Source organism: Natrix helvetica (genome assembly GCF_964273705.1).
Source record: "Natrix helvetica genome assembly, chromosome: Z".
Classification (NCBI taxonomy): Eukaryota; Metazoa; Chordata; class Lepidosauria; order Squamata; family Natricidae; genus Natrix; species Natrix helvetica.
In genome coordinates, this window is record NC_138554.1 from 48,358,132 (window position 1) to 48,377,602 (window position 19,471).

The 19,471-nt window shown below is 37.9% G+C and overlaps 1 protein-coding gene across 4 annotated transcripts; it reads right to left on the minus strand.

The window, feature by feature from the left end:
• Positions 1 to 309: 309 nt before the first annotated feature.
• On the minus strand, positions 310 to 19,175 carry CASC3 (CASC3 exon junction complex subunit). 4 transcript variants are annotated; one of them, XM_081932108.1, is made up of 14 exons: positions 18,908 to 19,174; positions 15,994 to 16,021; positions 14,149 to 14,186; positions 13,289 to 13,444; positions 11,152 to 11,303; positions 10,405 to 10,581; positions 9,567 to 10,255; positions 7,537 to 7,601; positions 6,860 to 6,971; positions 5,286 to 5,384; positions 3,607 to 3,839; positions 2,157 to 2,279; positions 722 to 761; positions 310 to 589 (listed from the first exon to the last, which is right to left on the minus strand). In XM_081932108.1, exons 1-14 carry the CDS (start codon positions 19,115 to 19,117, stop codon positions 576 to 578), a joined length of 2,136 nt encoding a protein of 711 aa, XP_081788234.1. In that variant the 5' UTR covers positions 19,118 to 19,174; the 3' UTR covers positions 310 to 575. The 4 variants fall into 4 exon arrangements, with proteins under 4 accessions (XP_081788234.1, XP_081788233.1, XP_081788235.1 ...); XM_081932107.1 differs by having other exon boundaries at positions 310 to 761; positions 18,908 to 19,175; XM_081932109.1 differs by lacking the exon at positions 722 to 761.
• Positions 19,176 to 19,471: the final 296 nt, after the last annotated feature.

The following is a 19,471-nucleotide window of genomic DNA, read 5'->3' on the forward strand; positions in this document are numbered from 1 at the left end:
GCATAAAATGTCTAACTTTTAAGGTTATTGTAGGGCATTAACTACCCAAATGCATAATCTTGCATAAAATAGTATTTTATTTAAAAACTGTATTGTTGGGGAAAAACATAGCCAGGGAAAACAAATCCCTACAACTCAAGCTAACAAACCAGTTAAACAGAACAGAAATAAAGCAGGGACAGGTACATTGAATGAGAAATGGACATAGGGATGTGCTGAATAGATGTAGCTTGACACTTAAAAATTGTCACATTTAGTAAGGAATAAAGTAGAATTGCTCCTCTTTCATTGATCACATGTATCTTGCAAAGAACAATACACCAGGAAAAAAGGGGGAACTGCAAAAATATCTGATTTTGCTGATACACTTCTGATAGACATCTTGCCTCAGATATAATACTGATATGGCCTGGCAGATGTACCTACACCCCTGTGCATCATTCATTACCAAGGGAAAAGAGAGGAGAGATTCCACAAAGGAGCTGTCTTCTGTCTTCCACAGGGCCAGCTCTGGAACTCTACTGAAATCAGCAAGATGTAAAATTCTCTAAATGTTGCTTCTTTCTTTGGACTTTTCATTTCTGCCATCCTAGATAAAAATGAGAGGGAGGAAAAGAGCAGAACTCTTTCATTAATATGGCTTTGGAGCCGATAGTATGAAGCCCCTTACCCACTACACTTGTTTGCAGAGAAGTAACTCTTTCTTGAAGTGATATCTTACCTACTCCGACACTTTTCCCAAGAAGAAACTGCAAATATGTCTGTCAAAAGAGGTCCTGAGTTAGGAGCACAGGCAAGCATTGACTCCCTGCCACTTCAGCCACATGCCTATTTTCCCTTTCAAACAAGTGTTGTGGGTTGTATGAAGCTGGCTGAGAGCAGACAGTTAAGTTGCTCCCCATAGGAGCTGCTTCAAAGCATTTGTGATGCTTTGAAATGGCTTTTGAATTAATTAATTCCTGTGAAAGGAGGAAGGTTAGTCTCAGCACCATGATATCATCCAGCCTACAGTAGAAGATACATAAAGGGGTCCTATTCTCTAGTCTAAACAATCATCAATCAGTGTAAGACAGAGCTTATTGTTGCCAAGATTCAGTCAAATTCTTCATCATCATTTCCCCTTTATTAAACAGCATCCTTGTTATTGGCCACTACACACAAGTACATAACTCTTGTTTTATCACTGTGTACAACCACAGAACTCCTTACAAGTAATATTCCTGCAGAACAATTTAACTTAGCATTCTTTGCAACATTCTACCTGCCTACATGGAAGGAGGGAGTTTTAAGAAACATTCTGTTGGGAAATGCCCAGCCTCAGTCTGAAACGGTGCGGCCCAGTCACAAATTGTGAGTTTAGTTGATATTTATCTAGAGAATAGTCAGAAGTTAACAATTGTTAATACAAATATATTATCATAAGTCCTTAACATTACTAACTTTTGCTACCTGTCAATTCAACAATTTAACATGAAATCAGCAAATTAAAAAAAATCTGAATTTAATTTACAGTAACTGAACAACTAATCATAAAACTATTAAGTCAAGAAACCAAAAATAATAGTTATTCCCATTTTCTATTAAAAGTTTCAGAAATTTATCTCAAATGGTGCTCTCAAAATAAAGAAATGGGGTAGAATTATAGATTCTTTTCTACATATTAAAAAGGGGAATGTTTTACCTTCACACATTTTGGAGCAATGTTAATATTGTACTGATATAGCAATATGGCCTCACATATTTTCAGATAAAGAAATAACACACCAAATAAAGATAAAACACAAACAGTGAAGCTTTTGTCAGATCAATTAAATAGTGGTACGTTCATTTATACATTGCACAAAAAAGTTCATTCAGATTTATTGTTAGGTAATCTCTCAAACAGTGAAGCTGCAATTAAAAAGATGAATTTTAAAATACATTTTTAGTTTAGTCAAACAGGATCTAGACATCAAGCTTGATTTTAACTTCTATGTTTATTTTTTAAAATCTTCATAGATGTTAACATGAAACCTATTTACAATCTGTATTAAGAAACTAGAGCTTGCAACATATCAATCAGGTGGAGAGATCGGCACTCTCATTACTAAGGACAATTCTTCCAGTGAAGCAGATACAATAGTAAACTAGGAAGAGACGGGGGGGAAATAACAGACCTCAGGAGGAGGTGGCTTGATAGTGACTGGCTGGGAGGCTCTTCGGGGAGGTGAAGGTTTGGGCTGCACTTGCTGCTGAACTGTGTTGTAGTAGGTGACCCCTCCATACACCTGAGACTGAGCCTGGAAAACCAAAAGGAAAGAAAGAAAAAGGATTGATTTGTTTCAAAATGTTATTGTATGTATGTATGTATGTATGTATGTATATTTAATTCACTGAAATTCAAAACGCAGACATGTTAGTTAGAAACTCACTGAGTTAAAAAGACAGCATAATTTCACAATTATAAAATTATAAAATATCAACATTATATATTAAAAAAAGTTTTGAACTGCCTACTGAAATACAAACATTTTATTAAAACTTGCAGAGAAATATTTTCTTAAGAATACAGTATATTCTAAGCAAACAATGCACTTCATTCTTTAGCCATCAGGTTGTTGCATTATTTCCTTCCTGCATTATTGTAATTCATCATATTTAATTACTGTTTGTCTCTATACAATGAATATTTATTTTATCCCTTCACCACTATTCTGGTTATGTCCAAAGACAAATGAGTTAGATATCTCACTGAGATAGTAGGTCTACTTTTCAGCTCATTTGGAAAATCAGTGTATTTAATAATTACTTCAGAATTATCAATTCTACATCAATTAATATAGTTTATAATTAAAAAAGCTATCAAGTTTTCATTACTTCATTATAACCATAACTTCTAGAGAGGATTGTCTTTGAGTCAGTGCTAACTTCTGGTGACTGCCTAGACCAATCCCTACCATGGCAAGAATTTTGGGAGTGGTTTGCCACTGCCTTCTTCCTAGGGCTGAGAAGGAGCGATTGGGCCAAGGTCATCCAGATGGGTTCACAGTCTCCCAGTTTGTAATCCGGACTTTAATGACTATATCCTCCTTGCTTTCATGTTCTCCATATGCAACACATATGTTTCTGTTTATCTATTGACTGAGTGATAATCATTAAATTATATCTCTAAAAAGCAAAATTAATCTGTACCACTAGAATCCTTTTGGGGTTAGATGGGTAACTGTACAACTTTGGTTAAATTGATAAATGAATAATAATTCATTTTGAAATTGCTTATTAAAGTATGTACTACTACCATTTTTCATTAAATTTCAGCAATTTTTAATTTAGATTTATTAAACATTTTCATATAAAAAACAAATAGAAAGGGGAAAAAACAAGTCAAAGAAAAGAAAAAGAAAGCTATAGTTAAGAAATATATAAATGACTTTCAACCATTTTTTAACAGATTAATTATAATCATATTGTCCCTCTTAAATATTTTACAAATCTTCTCAGCCTCTCCTTTAATCTGCATCTTTTTAAATCTTCAAATCCATAAATCATCAATTCATGTTTTTCTTCTTTCAGAAAAAAAGTCCCCCAAAAGGCCTGGATTTAAAAGCAAACCATAAGTAGACTTACTTGTGTGTTAGGATACAGGTGGGAAGGTGGGGGAGGTGGAAGTGGTCCTGGAGGGTAGGGGTAACTGGGATTGCCAAAATTCATTACTCCAGGAGGGGGAAAGTAGGTTGGTGCTAACAGCTGTTGTGGTGGTGGTGGTGGTGGTGGTGGCTGCTGCCCAGGGGGCATGGAGACAGGAGGAGGATATAAGCCAGCATTAGCCAGAGGTGCAGGTGTCTGATGTGGATGCAATCCTGGCAAAGACAGATAATGTAGTCAACCAATCCTGAAATCAAAATGCTATCAGGAAGCAAAGATGGAATAGATAACATCATAATATATCTGCTCACTTAAAAGAATAATTGATCCATCTGGCTGCTAAGAAGAATAAGTCACTGGAACAAACGTCTACTATATACCACATGTATCCCTGTTTTTTGCTTGCAGAGATTGATTTTCAAAGGTTAATCTACTTGATTAACAGAAGGATCAGAATATCTCTCCCCCTCACTCTGTATACATTTTAAAATTCTTTCTTCTTGTGCAGTTATTTATTTCATTACATTTAGACACCGCCTGACTACAAAACATATCTGGGCAAGGAAGAAAATAAAAGCACAATAAATTAGAATAATGAAGACAGTATCAAGAGTCAATACAGATTAGTACAAAAAAATCATCCAAAAGAAGACTCCATCCACCCTAACCCAAAACAGCCAGATTGTGAAGGTTTTCTGGAATATTGTTAGGGTGGGAGCCACTTAGATCTCAGAGGGATTTCATTCCATGATGCAAGACATGTTTCCTGGTCCAATTTTTTTAAAAATTTAATCAAAGGGATCTGGTGCATGCCACCCATGCCAGTTCATTAAATTTTAAGGCATCCAAGAAAAGAGAAAAACAAACTTTTAAAAATATCAGATAGACATAGTAAAAGACAGTGTCTTTCCTTGCCAGTGGTAGGACCTGAAGTAAGTATAGGTTCTCCTCTCTCCAAAACTGAAAGGTAAAAATGTAATCAAATGCATCAAATATGTGAGAAACCAATTATTCTGAATGTTCTCCTTTTCCAAAGATCAAATGTTTTACAAAAAACAAAGTCCTTTACCTTCAACTTTATAGTTCCAATAAATCCAATCTCAAGTTACAAGTTTTATTTTCCTTCAATTAAAATCATTCCAGCTTGCAAAACTCAAATTGGATTTTATTGCTTAGAGAGAACATTAAAAAATCCACTCCCACCCCCCATTTTTTGTTTGCCTGACATATCTGAATTGCCAAAACTCAGTTTTGGAGCTTTATCATTTAGATACTTATAAAAGCTTTCGCAATATAGCAAAATGATACAATAGAATCCAAAGCTTCCTTGTGTCATTTATAATGTATAAAAAAGTAAAGCTTTGTAGTAGCGCCAAAGAGTTTTGTCACTCCAAACAGTACTTTCCATCTTCCTCAATTTCCTTACCGAATTAATATTTTCTTTAATGCAGAAGAGCAACCATGTGCTAGAGATGATAAAACTATTTCAGTTTATTGTTGTTAACGGCAAACAATGTATTTGTTGAAATGTATCTCAAGAGATATGTGTTGCACTGCAGGAATTTGAGGATATTTCTAAAAAGCTGGTAAAACTAAAGTACAAAGGAAATATTAGAAAAAAATGAAGGAGAGAAGAGGAGCTATGAAAAATCAGTCCCTACCTGGATGTGAAAGATGCATTTCTGGTTGAACAATCACCCCTTGAGGAGGAAGCGGTGTAGGATTTTCACCATGTGTATAAATTGGACCTTGGAACTGTACTGTAAGGACAAATCATTAGACATTATCTTTTTAACACTGATAGAAGTAATTATTATTTTGAAAACAAAGTAAAAAGAAACCTCAGTTGTCATCAGGCAAAGTAACAATAACAACATAATTTTTAAACAGTTCAGTACATTAGTAACTAGAGCAGCAAACTGGGTTCAAGTCAATCCCCGCAGCCTGGAACAGCTGATAGGCGGTATTCCGGGAGGCAAATCCAACCGCCAATCAGCTGCTCATGCTAAATCAGGCTATGTTGAAGCTGTTTGCTGCAAGGAGGCAAATTGCTGGGAGGCAAAAACCGAAGAATGGAGGCAGGTGAGTGGGCGGCGTTTTGGCAACATTCTCTTTGCTGTATAAGTCGTAAAGACATTTCCACCCACTTTGGGGAGGGAATAAGTGCGTCTTGTACACCAAAAAATATGGTAGTCGTCGGGTTACAATGGCAACAGGACCAAAATTTCCATCACTAAGCAATGCAGTCACACGATGTAGCATTGGCAATCCCATCCATCCTTGTTGCTATTGTTAAGTGAGGATTACGTGAGTTGTTAAGCAAGGACCACTGGGAAGAGATGGGAATCCAGGGAAGCAGGCCAGCAAGTGAAAGCTATGCAGTATGAGTAGACAGGTAGGTGTCATGAGTGGGTGCTATGGATACAGGCAAGTGAGACAGTGTCACAGGTGAGTGCTCCTGAGCGCAGGCAGGAGGGTAAGGTTATGAAGCACAAGCAAGCAAATAGATGCTGCAGGCAGTTGCTATGAACTGCAGGCAGGTGGGTGCTGTGGATGGGCACTTTGGAACACAGGTGGGACAAAAAAAGCAGCAGAAGTGAGAGTGACTTGCGGGAATGACTTGTGATCTCTTGCTCTCTTCCCTATTCACTATGCTTAGGGAAAGCCAATAGGAAAGGTTGCAAATGGTTATTGCGTGATTGTGGAACACTACAAATTTTAATTGCAGCTCAGTTTACAAAGCAACAAGATTGCATTCATGTGACTGCAAACCTGAAGACTGATTGTGAGTATATCCCGTCTGACACTATCCTAACTTTGAATAGTTGCTGGAAAAGTAGTCATAACTCAAGGAGTACCTGTAACTCAAACAGGACAAGACATGCATTCTATCAAATGTGTCAGATCAAAGGCAAGATGCACATGAAATACATAAAAAATGATAACATTCTAAGTTTTAGAAATAAGCAGTTTTTTCTAACAAGGAGCAAGCTTCCAGAAATCCTTTTCTATCTTACAAGAGGCAAAAGCCCTTGCGGTTTAGAAAAAATACTTATTCAGTATCCAATTGAGAGTTCCTTAACTTTCCCCATGTTCATATGTACTAATATAATGGTACTTCCCTGAATAAGTCCTTCAGGGTTTAAGATTAAGAAAATGATATGTAGTCCACAATACTGCAAAACCCAATCCAAAACAGATATAAAAATCCTTTTAATGAACACTTTGCACTCACGTGCATCATAGTAATGCCCTTCCATTATGCTTATATGGACTGGTGGAGCAGGTTCTGGGACAGGCCTCTGACGCTGTGATGAGTAGCGCTTTGCACGCCCAGCTTGAACCCCCTGGAAAAAAGCATAGCAATGTCTAATTTCTTAAAAGATTACCAGAGTGAAATCTTTTCCTTTGTGATGAGCTTTGTTAGCATTAGAAAGATCTTCCAATTATTAAGGTTTGCTTGAATGTTGTATATCCTTAAAAGTGGATAATGCTGAGAGATGAACCCCATATTCTTCTTTTTTTCAATTCCTAGTTTTCCTATTCTTAGAGGCTCAGAGTGGCAAAATGTTTTGCAGGAGAGACATGAAGCCTGTGTCAAACTTTGCCCAGAAATGATTGACTGTTCTTCTCCTTTTTTTACAATACATTAATGTTTCTTTCCAACAGTATATAGGGAGGATTGGGTCCAATTGGTATCCCATCTTGTCTATCATTTTGTTTCCCAAAAACATTAAATCAAAGCTAGATGAATCTATTGCAAACCCAGTATCCCACAAAGCTCAAATTGCTAGACTGATCCTGTTGCTTGATACTCATTCCTTTGATGGGAAATTCTACTACTATTGTCTGCATTCCAGTTGCCAATTGAACCCATCATTTCAGAAGCAAGAAAAATAAATAGAATGTTACCATGTCTTCTATCCTGTTGAACTGAGGAGGTGGGGCTGCTCCAATGTGCATCTGATTAGGCAAACCTATTAGGAAAGACAAAGGAGAAAGGAAACATCAATATTCTTCAGCTTTACCCTTAAGAAAAATTTAAAAACAGAAAGCAGGTTTGGAGATGTCCTAGATCCATGATGGTGAACCTATGGCATGTGTGTTACAGGTAGTACACAGTGGCCACTCTCTGGTCATGCGAGTCATTGCTCTACTTCAGCTTCGTCGCCCATGCCGACCAGCTGGTTGTTGGGTCTCTGCTGTGCATGTGCGAGGCACCTATGGGAGGGTCTCTGCTGTGCATGTGTGGGGCTTTGGGGGTTGGGGCGCACACTTTGGGCACTCGGTCCACAAAAGGTTAGCTATCACTGTCCTAGATAATATGAAAAAGGCAAATGCTGTTGACTTTGATGAGGTTCTGCCCAAATTCTCCCATGCTGCCACATGGCAGGGAATGGTCCTAGAAGGAATGAGACTGGGAATGTATGCCAAGAGTGTATACTGTATTTTTCACTCCATAAGACGCTCCTGATCATAAGACACACCTAGGTTTAGAGGAGGAAAACAAGAAAAAAAAATCTGCCTCTGCCTCCCAGCATCCATTTGGTATTCATCTGGCTAGCATCATTGCAGCAAACAGCCTGGTCAGCTGCCTCCTTCGTTTCTGCTGCTTCCGCTGAAGATTTCAGTGCTGATCGGCGGTTGGATTGGCCTCCCAGAATACAGCCAATCAACTGTTCCAGGCGGCGGGGATTGCTGCTGCCATTCGCCCATGTTCATTCCATAAGATGCACAGATATTTCCACCCACATTTGGGAGGGGGGGAGGTGTGCATCTTATGGAGTGAAAAATACGGTACTCCCAGCAGGGTCATTCAAGGCATGCAAGTCACCCCAGCTGCCCTGCTAAAGCCAGCCAAATTGAGCAGCAGCAATATAAAACGATGCTGGAGCCAGATGATTATTTAAGTGACAGCAGCAAATTCATTTAAGTGATAATAGCATCATTCCATTCAGTGCAGAAAGCAATGATAAAGCACTTGTGTGTCTCAACAAGAAAGCCACACAAATGAACAATGGAATAATATTAGAATTCCAGATGATTAATAGCTCAGATCAAATGTCACTCAATAGGCTATTGAGGAAGAACTGAGTGGTTAAAGGGCTGGTCTAGAAATCAGAAGACTGAGTTCCAATGCTGCCTTAGACATGAAAGCCAACTGGCTGACTTTGGGCCAATCACTCCCTCTCAGCCCAAACTATCTCATAGGGTTGTTGTTGTGGGGAAAATAGGAGGAAGTAGTACAGTATTTCCCTGAAAATAAGACAGGGTCTTATTTTCTTTTGAACCCCCCCATTTTGCTTGGGCCTTATTATTGGGGGGGGGCTTACTAATTTGGGGTTGCCGGGTGGCTGCTCTCTTGCGAGCAGGCGCCCAAAGAGAAGGGCACAGCCTCAGGGCCAAACGGCTGTGTTGCGCTGTCGCAGCAGCACAAAAAGCCGCCACGAGGTGACCACACTCATGAGCAGCCGCCCGGCAACCCCACTTTCTAGCCGGGCAGAGCGCCACTCACTGACACAGTAATATCCCAAAGGCGCTAAGCCGCATGGCGCTCTGCCCGGCTGGAAAGAGACGTTGCACGAGCACTTGTTCTCCCTCCAGCTCGTGGCTTTCCCACTGACATTTTCCCTGCAAGCTTACCTCAAGCAGGAATTCTGGGGAGGGAGGGAGGAGTGCAGGTTGAGTAAGGAGGGAAAGGAAGAGAGAAGGAAGGCAGGGGAGAGGGAGGGAGAGAGGAAAGCTTTGTTTCCCTCCCACAAGGAAATACAGCAAGAAGTCAGAAGTTATACTTGCTCCCACTGATGTTTTGCCTACTCATTGTCATTCTGTTTCACTGTTTGGGTAAGAAAAGATCTCTGAAATGATTAAGAGAGGGCAGTTGTCTAGTTTATATATTCTGTAAACAAAATTATTTTTCCTTGCTTTAGTATATCACTTACCCTGTGGTGGTATGAACTGGGGTTGCCCTTGATTCCAGTTTTGTTCTGTCATATTCAACTGAGTCATGTCTTGTTCAAGACCATCCAGATTTGCCTCAACAGGTACTTCCCAATTACCAGTCTTTGCTGAAGGAGGTGATGGTATAATATCAGCAGTTTTTAATGGTGCCGGCATCAACCCTGATGGAGGTGGAACTTCATCTGCCAGTTTTCCTGTCTCACCTGCTTTGTTCCGACTCCTTCTTGCACGAGAATAGGATTTTTTTTCCACAGGCCTATCTGGCTGTGTCTGTAGAACATCTGCAGGTGGAGTTTGATTTTCCAAAACAACTTCTTCTTTTTTAACAGGGCTGTTTTGAATAGGTGGTATCTCAGATTTGGGAGAAGGCTCTCTTGCAGGGATTGGATCTGATCGTCTGGCTCGGTAACTGCTCTCAGGCTTTGATTGTTCATTGAAGCGAGGTGCATGTTGACTACTTACATCCACAGCTCGATAACTTGGGCGAGTATCTTTATAGCCACTAGGTTTGGGAAATGCCCTTGGACTGGCCATCCGTCCTGTTCCCGCTGAGTTTCGATTAATGAATGTCCGAGGTGCCACAGAAGTATTGTCTAGACTCTGATGTCGTGGTGGCTTACTTGGTCGTTCACTGGACCAATTGGATTCTCTTTGTGGTGGACTCCCAAATCTAAATGGAGGAGATGCTATTGATCAGAAATGAATGTTTTATGTTCAATACATCATCACAATTGTTTTTCTCTCAGGGTCAGAAAAAAATATTCAAGCCCTAGAGTAATATTCTATAAAAAGTACACAGGCCCACTTCTACAAATTCACCTTGGTTTGCGCATCCTCCTGGGTTTGATGTCATCAGGGTTGTGTGACGAGCGGATATCATAGCCATAAAGAGCAATTAGCTCTTGCCTGGATTTTGGTGCTTGCTCATCTTCTCGAAATTTGTCATGTTCCCACCGTCCCTCATCTTTCCACAATTTACGCTGCCGACCCTTAGGTCTTGTGTAGCAAGATAAAGAAAAACAATTCGAATTAGAACAATTAGACTGGGGTATGGGGGTACCAAAAAGTTTGGGGACTGCTGCTCTATAACATTGATATAACAGTGAATTAAAGCCAGAACCACTAAAAATATGATTCCACAAGGGAAAATTTAGAATAAAACCAAATCCTTGGCAATGTTTTATTTAAAAAAAATCTTCATAGATTTCAGAAAGGCTATTATGCTTCTCAAGAAAAAAGATAATTCATCTGGGAAGAAGTTATCATGAGAGACAAAGGAAATAGTTGTGACTGTAAATTAACACCTTAGAGCTGTACTCTCCTATTAATGGCTGCCCAATGGCAATTAATTATCCAATAACTACTAAAAGACTACGAGTGGGTTCCATACTTTCCTTCAGTCTCATTATATAACCCTCAGAATGAGATAAAATTTAAAAGCTAAAATGTAATCCTCTTTAGTGGTTTGTATATCTTTTTCGGTTAGCAGCCAGTTGTGCCCACAAGTAAAGTGTTCCTGCCTATGAATTCTTTCTACAATTGTTGCCTGCTGTTACTATCACCTACCGTATTTCCTCTTCCTGGGTTTGTCCACGGAGGTCATGCTCAAAGAAAAGACCTTTACGAGGTATGTATGCTGGGTTCTTCCGGTCTTCATCATCATCTAGATGCTTAGGAAGTTTTTTACCAATTCTGTTTTCAACTTGTTCAGTGCTTTCCTAAAATGAGAGAAATCAAACACTCACTGACCTATTGAAAACCCAACACTAATATCCCAAAAACCATGGTTTTCTTTACTAAAAATGTGGTTGATCAGATGTTATGATTATGAATACTGGATGGACAGATGAGTGGGGATTCTTACAGGTAGCCCTTGACTTACAGTCATTTGTTTAGTGACCAGTTACAGTAGCACTAAAAAAAGTGATTTATAACAGTTTTTCACTTATGACCATTGCAGCATCCCATGGTCATGTGATCAAAATTCGGATGCTTGCTAACTGGTGTGTATTTATGATAGTTGTAGTGTCCCAGAGTCACGTGATGATCTTTTCCAACATTATGACAAACAACTCAATGGGATAGCCAGATTCACTTAACAGCTGTGTTCCTAATTTAACTGCAGCAATTCACATTGTAAAATGAGGCAAAACTCACTTAGCAACTGTCTTTTTAGCAATAGAAATTTGAGGCTCAAATGTGGTTATAAGTTGAAGACTACCTGTACCAAATATAAATCAATCACCATAACATTTTAAATTACCTTTGAAAGTACTAATATGAAATCTTTGAAAGTCATGTAAAAGATAAATACCTGATTTATAATGCTAAATCAATAATTGAGTTCATATTTCAATATTATGTTAGGAAATAATATGCATTATAAATGATGAAATATGTGTCACAACAGGAGGAATAATGTGTAGTCAATTAAAATAAGTCTTCTTTAAAAATCTCTACATCTTTGTTTATAGATATTAATGAAAACTATTTTAGCATGGTATTTAGGTAATATAGATCATTCTCAATAATGTAATTAAGATTGGGTTTTCTATCACTAAATGATATGATCGTAAAGTATAATGTCCCATGAATGACTGCATTGCTTAGCAATTAAAATCTTAGTTTCCATTGCCACGGTTAACCACTTCCCAGTGGTTAGCTGAGGACACATCCCATCAAAGCCGTCCTGGTCCCTCCCAGCTCTGAGCTTCAGTGAGGTAACTCTCCCCACCAACGTATCTTCTCCCATCTCTGTCCTCTTGGCTCCCCTGCAGAGTGGGCACTCCTTGATGGCAGTAGCAGGACCAGCACTACCGCTGAACCAGAGGTCCAAAGCTTTCAGCAATCTCAGTAAGCCATCCCCATCCCCGAGCCTTTATCCCAGCAGTACCAGTGCTGCCACCAAATGTCATCTCAAGCCCCAGGCAAAGCCCCAGCCGCCGCTGCTGCCACCACCATGCATTCCACCAGCTCTGCCATGCCCAGTGAATATTTGTTGCCTTCCTCTTCCTCCTGCTGTGGCGCACCCAGTTGGTCATATGTGTAGCAGAGAATAGGGGAAGATAGGCGGGTGGGGGAGTTGAAACACTCCCACGGTCATAATTGTGGGGGGGCTGCCAATCACACAAATTTTGAACACGTTATCACAAGAGCAGTGCAATAACCATAATAAGGAACCAGGCATCAGTACCTTTCATTCAGTGTGGTTCTAACTTCCAATAGTTGCTGAATGAATGGTTGCTATTCAAACAATACTTTTACATTACTCATTTCATTATACATAAAATATGAATTATAATACAAGTTGGTAAAAAATGTCAAAAGTTGCATTGAACTATAATTAAAAATAATGGTGAAAAATGAATGATAAAAACAATGGATAAATTTGATTATAATACCCTGCTCATTATTATGTCTGAGTTTTATTGCTCCTACACTAAACCAAGATACCTCTTCTCTTTTTAGCTGCAAATATCGGAAACACAAAATATTGCTTATAAAATCCTTACAAAATTACTTGCTTAGAATGCAACTCCAAAAATAACACAAGCAGAAGAGAGAAAAAATCTACTGAAATGTGATGACTTAAAAATAAAGTTTTTTTTCATTCTATGACCACAATATTTTGTTAAACAATACAAATACATATTTTAATTTCTAGGTTAATTAATACTTAAGCTCAAAATTCAGCAAAACATACCTGCCCATCCCCACTCTGCCTTTCACCTGCAACTGTGCCTTTTGATTCTGGTTTCTCATCCCCTTTGTCTGCTTTTGTTCTCAATTCAGTGTCATTTCTGTCCCGCTTTAAGTCCATTTTATTTGTTTCTTCTTCGCTGTACTCTCCTTCCTCAGCCTAAAACAAACATCCAATTTGGTTCAATTTAGACGGACTGGAGAATAACAAATATTTTGTCTATGCTTACACTTTGCAAGACTGTATGTTATACTGGGTGTAATCTAATACCTTCTTTAATATATGCAGAAACAAAACATACATCCAAAGCATGCATTTCTAGTCCATATATGTGCAAAAAACACAAAAACCTAAATGCTGCAAAGTAAAAGAAAAATATACTACAGAATATATCCCAAAGAAATCTTTTCAAAAGGCAACTGGACTTTGTTTTTCACTTCTCATCCATGAAGCTTCTTCAGTTCTGACTGAATGGTGAAGGATGGAAGGATATTCCGTATCTTTCCTTATATTTGTTACAGTCATCTGGTCATTAGTACTCTTTCTGAGAGTCATTGAGGCTACTTGGAGATTTATCTGTGCTCTCAGGATCACCTGAATAATGCAAATGGGTATGGAACCTTCTTGGAACTGCTGAAATATGCATGACTTGAATGGCTGAGACTCTCCACATATACGAAGTATATTAAAGAAAACAGCTGAATGGCCTTTCGTGATAAGGAAGTAAACATTTCATGCCCTGATTTGTCCAAAGGTACTTATTGAACCCAGTCTCTAAATCTACCTAGCAAGTTTTAAAAAATCCAACTGCTGTGTTACATATTCATGCACATTATAAAATGATGTGTATGACCTCAACTCACCTCAGAATCCTCAGCACTTTCATAATCAGAGAGAACAGCTAAAAATAAAGAGTTGTTTGAAGTGAAAAACATCTTCCAAAATGCAATGTTTTAAAGATTTAATTCCTATATTTTCTCCCAATCATTTCATTCATGCCCTCCAAATCCATTTGTATTACCCATTCCTTTTGCTCACATATAAAACCTTGTTTTATCTTTGGTTCATTCATCTAATATTGTTTGTTTTGAATATTCCATCTATCCCGTTTTTTTCTGTAAAGCATAACGAATACAAAATATTGCTCCTCTGCATATATTTCAGAGAAAACTACAGCACTAATTGGTTGACTAATACATCTTTCCTTTTAACATTAAATCCTCTTCTAAGAACTCTGCATTAAATTGTTCATCCTTCCCATGGGGGCTATCTCTTCACCGATCCTTATATTTGTTTCATGTTTGTTTTTGAATCCTTTCTAAACTCATGGTTCGTATGTACAAAATGTTAGTCTTCATCATCCATGATCTTTTACAATCTTAATTCTTCCATATCTACCATTTTCTCATACCCTGATCTTTTATCCTTTTTTCCTAACTTGCTGTTCAGTATGACTCCAGAACTCTTATGTTTCTCCCCCTCTTAAAAATAATCTTATCTATGAAATACTTTTGTTTTCTGCTATTTATTTTCTCTAGATTCTTGCCCACTATGCCTATTAAGATCGAATAAGGAAGTCTAATTGGATGGGTGTACAAACTAATCTTTTTCCAATGCCGATCATTTTGAATTAAGTTGTGCAACTTTCTTCAGCAAGAAAGAAAAAGGTGGTGGTTACCTAACTATTGGTATCAGTAAGCTTGGAATAAGCTAATTATTCTAATCACGCACAGAGAAAGGCCATTTGCAAGCCTCTTCCAGGGATGTCTGTAAAATGAGGATCAACTCCAAGCTTTCAGTTCCAAGGTCCCTCTGAGCAGAGAGAGCTCACCGTGGAGCCAAAAGGGAAGAACCTGAAACGCTGGACCCAGAAGAAAGATGGAGGGGCAAAGTGACGGCTCCTGCCGATCTTGAGGAAAAAAACAAGGCTGCCCAAAGCAAGAATGGGCCACCACGAAGAACATCACAATGCCACTCATTCCCCACGTTTGGGGTGGACGAATCATTTCAGTATGATTTTAGATGTGAAGGTGGCAGTTGGAACAGTGTTGTATTAGTTTTTCTGAAATTTTCAGTGGTCCTTGACAATACTGATTATAGATACTACTGGAGTGGCTCAGCGAGTTAGAAACTGGAGCTGCAATGTGATGATGATTTCATTCCTACCTGCAGAACTATTTAAAATAGCACTGGAAAGTTTTCAAGAAACTTGTGATGGGTCTCTCATATATTTCCATTTCCCCCCCTCTGTTCAAGTGGGAACATTACACCCAGAGAATTGGAAGAGTGTCATTAGTATGATGATAACATTCACCTTCATCCTTCTTTTCCTGGCCTTAGAGACAATAACAATTATGCCAACCTGTAGCTGGTGTTCAAACTGGGAAACACTAGCCTCAGTGATCCATGTCCTTTTCAATTATATTATTGCCCCTAACCATCTTGAAGAACTGCAGCCTGCTATGGTAGCCAAAAAACAATGTGGAATATTGTGAAATAACAAACCTATGCCCAGGTAATTGATCATATATTGCTTCTACTGCTAATAACAGAAACAGACTATACAAAAAGACTTATTACCAAAAATGAAGGGGTAGAATAAGAAATACCAATTTGCAACAAATATTTTATGATTTAAAAAACATTGCTATGTAATTATTTAATATTTCTAACATCAATCACTACTGTTAAAAGCTACTATCACTTACCATGTCCTTCTATGCCATCTTCACTTTCCTGTTTTGAGAAAGAAAACATTTATCAAAGAAAGAAAATAGGCAGATGCAAATATGGTACATTACACTGCTCTAGGAATGTATTTTATTATGAAAAAAATAGATGAATGAATTTAGCATGGTTATTTTCTAAACAACTGAGTATAATAGTTACTTTAAGATTAGGCAAAGTTTGAGGAGATCTAAATTAAGAATTCTTTTGGCTTTGTGCTTCATTAGATGATTTTATATCAGTTATTACTTCTTAGTAGCCTACCTGCCAAACTACTATTGAGGAAAACATTGTATTATGTATACAGTATTGCACTTCTTAAGGAATGATTAGCATGTCAATGCAACAAATAATCATACAACTATAACAGAGATGCATTATCAGGTTATTAATATAAATATTAGGAAGAGATGGAATTGTATCAAAGTTTCCATTCAAAGTTTGAATGGAGTAGAATTAGAGGGTCCTATATTGCTTACACAATAGGAGTGTGTCTTAACTTCTATAACAAGAATGTCAATGAACCTTAGACTATAATTTACAAAGCAAAGAATCATTTGAAATTTAATGGAATCCAGGATTATTTTTATAGAAAAGAACTAAGACAACTTTTTGTTAAAGGATAATGCTTCTTTAAAACACATGTTTTTATAATGTCCTATACTTACTAGGTTTTGGGAGGAAAGTAGATATGATTGTGCAACAAAAGGTAAAATGTTCAGAAGATGATAATCACTTGACTATGTATCTAGGCAAACAATTTAACAATTTAAGTGTTCATGTTCTTACTACGGTCAAAAAACTGATATTGTGGCAAAGATATGGCTATATTCACTAAATGGACTGAAGACCTCATTACATTTGTGACCTATCAGAGAACAGGCTAAAGATATTTTATCCCTAATATAATGAGATATGGACTCATTTAAGTATATTAGAAATAAAGAGATACATAGTTGAATATTAGTATAAGTATATAGAAAATTGTAAGTTTATTTAATTTAATTTAATTAAATTTATAGACCGCCCCCTCTCCCCGAAGTTTATTGTTGTGACATGCTGCATTTTATATATTTTTTTCATCTTTTCAAATACTTATGAGCTTTTTTCTGTACATATGTATTTTCATCATAATTATCTTTATATATTGTTCTTTTATCGTTTTCACTTATTTTAAAAGCATTAAATACATAAATTTCCAGACAGCATCTTTCATAGATACATGATAGGGGAATACTACTTTAAATCGCCACATTTTTAATCTTTCAAAGAATAATCTATCACTACAATCCCCACCTCCCCCAAAATTTTAGGGCATAGATTTTTCCATTCTTTCTTGATATCTGGTCATTTTTCTTATTCTTAAACTTGTTTATGTGTTTTTTTACTGTTATTTAAAACTAAGTCTGATTGTTGTTAGGAGTAATTATTTTGCTACATTGTAAGTAAAGCATCAGGATATTCCAAAAGAAAAAAAGGCATTTTTCCTTTCACTTACAGGAAATCCTGCCTAATGAAACATTAGAATAATTTTATCTTCTTCATAAGAGCAAAAATATGAATAATTTTCTTTAGGGAAAAAATGTCCCTTGGAGATAATTAGCAATTCTTGGAAAATGCTAGGACCCAAAATTATTATTTAATACATGCATTGTCCAGGTGCATTTTTAAAAATGAAAACTGGGTCTATATTCAGTTGTCCACATTAGCAACTTAGATGTTCCTGAGACATCTAAGCCTCTATGTGCCTAAAAAACATAAATGTTATCTATGTCTCTATAAAAATACAAGAGAACTGATAATAAGAATGTGTGAAGGTATTATTTTACAGATGTTACTTTCTTACAGGTGTTCACAATGGTAATATAATATTACCATATAATATAAATACAAAAAAGGTACACCAAGCCTAAATTAAAGCTGCAAGATCTGAATGTTAACTCCTAAGTACTTATACAGTTTTTAATACTACGGAAAACAGGTTCAAAATGAAAAAATATCATCATACAGAAAACACTGCTACTTGTTAAACTAAATGTAGGTTTGCTAAATGTAAGTGTAACAGATATATTGTAAAATAATAACTAATTCCTCTATCTACCAAACAAAATCTTTTATTTGTACAATAGCCCCTTTTCTGAATTTGAACTTTCAATAAAATGCCTGTTATAATTCACCAAGAATTATTTTCAAAGTAGAATTACAGTATCAACTTGGATGGTTAACCTAACAAATTTCCAGTTTCAAAATAACACAACAAAATATTCAGGACCACATTTTCATAACTTATTACACAAAAACCACAATGCTTATTTAAAAAGACACCTCACGTGTAAGAAATTCAGTTGTGACATGCATTCAAACATATTATTTACCTACTAGAAACCAAAAGAGTATGTGTAATCCCAGAGAGACTTAACAAACGAAGTTCAATTTAAACACCCGCAAAATAAAATATACCATTATTGAAATGTGCTTTACCACCACCATCCTTGTGTCTTAGAATACCAGGTACGCACCTTCTGCATACTGTATTACACTCAGATACAATTTTGTTTAATGCAGCACGCAAACGGAAGTGGTGGCTATCTACTTCCGAGACGACTGAACGGCTATGGAGAAAGCATCGAAAAGAAAACCAAATACTAGCTTTCCCCCCCACCCCACCCCATCCAAGCGGAATCTGGTGGGCTATTAGTCAGCGACGAATTAAAGGAGAACTCTGCACATGCTCAGAACCACTTTCCCCTCCCCGGCTCTTCCCAACTTTGCAGGAGCCGCCCGAGGAGAGGATCGCAGTCAAAGCCTCCCCGCTATAATATGTAAAGGAAGGCGGGGAGCCGATCGTTAAGGGTTTTCCCGTTCCCTCTTTCCCTTCCGGATCTTTCCACTCACACACTCCGAGTCGGCCGGGCTACCTCCAACCGTCACTGGCGCCTCCACATTTTCAGTTCCAGCAGTGGCACCGGCGGTGCTTGCCGCTCCGGCTAAGCCAAAGCGGTGACTGCCGCTGCGCGGGGAAGAACCTGCGCTTCCAGGCGCGGAATCGGATTCATCCTCTTCGCTGCTATCCTGCGAAGCGCGCTGTCTCCTACGATCCGCCATTTTGACAGGGACCAAAAAAAGGAAACCAGAAAAGCGAAACGGTTAGCAGGAGGAGGAAGAGGAAGCAAGGCCCAAAGAGGATGACGGGTAACGAAGGTGACGTCCCATCATGAAAAGACTACGATTCCCAGCAATCAACGCGGGTCTATTTCAAAACTTCTATCCGATCACCCAGAATTCTGTGCTTGGACGCCCGAGGGAAAAGATTGCGCGGAGAAGAAAATTCGCGCCCAATCAAGGGCGATGACATCACGAGAAAGCGGTTCAATAGGCGAAGAAAGGGAGGGGGGGAGAACTCCTGGCGACAGTGTCACGTGCTTTATATTTTCTAAACTGCTGCATGAGAGGTGGGGA

Excerpts from the sequence above, each read along its gene's own strand:
- CASC3 (XM_081932107.1), bottom strand. The coding sequence starts at position 19,117 with ATGGCGGATCGTAGGAGACAGCGCGCTTCGCAGGATAGCAGCGAAGAG. Across the intron at positions 16,022-18,907 it reads GCCCGGCCGACTCGGAGTGT|GAAAGTGAAGATGGCATAGA; the intron begins GTGAGTGGAAAG and ends TTCTCAAAACAG. Across the intron at positions 7,602-9,566 it reads CCAGTTCATACCACCACAGG|GTTTGCCTAATCAGATGCAC; the intron begins GTAAGTGATATA and ends CTTTCCTAATAG.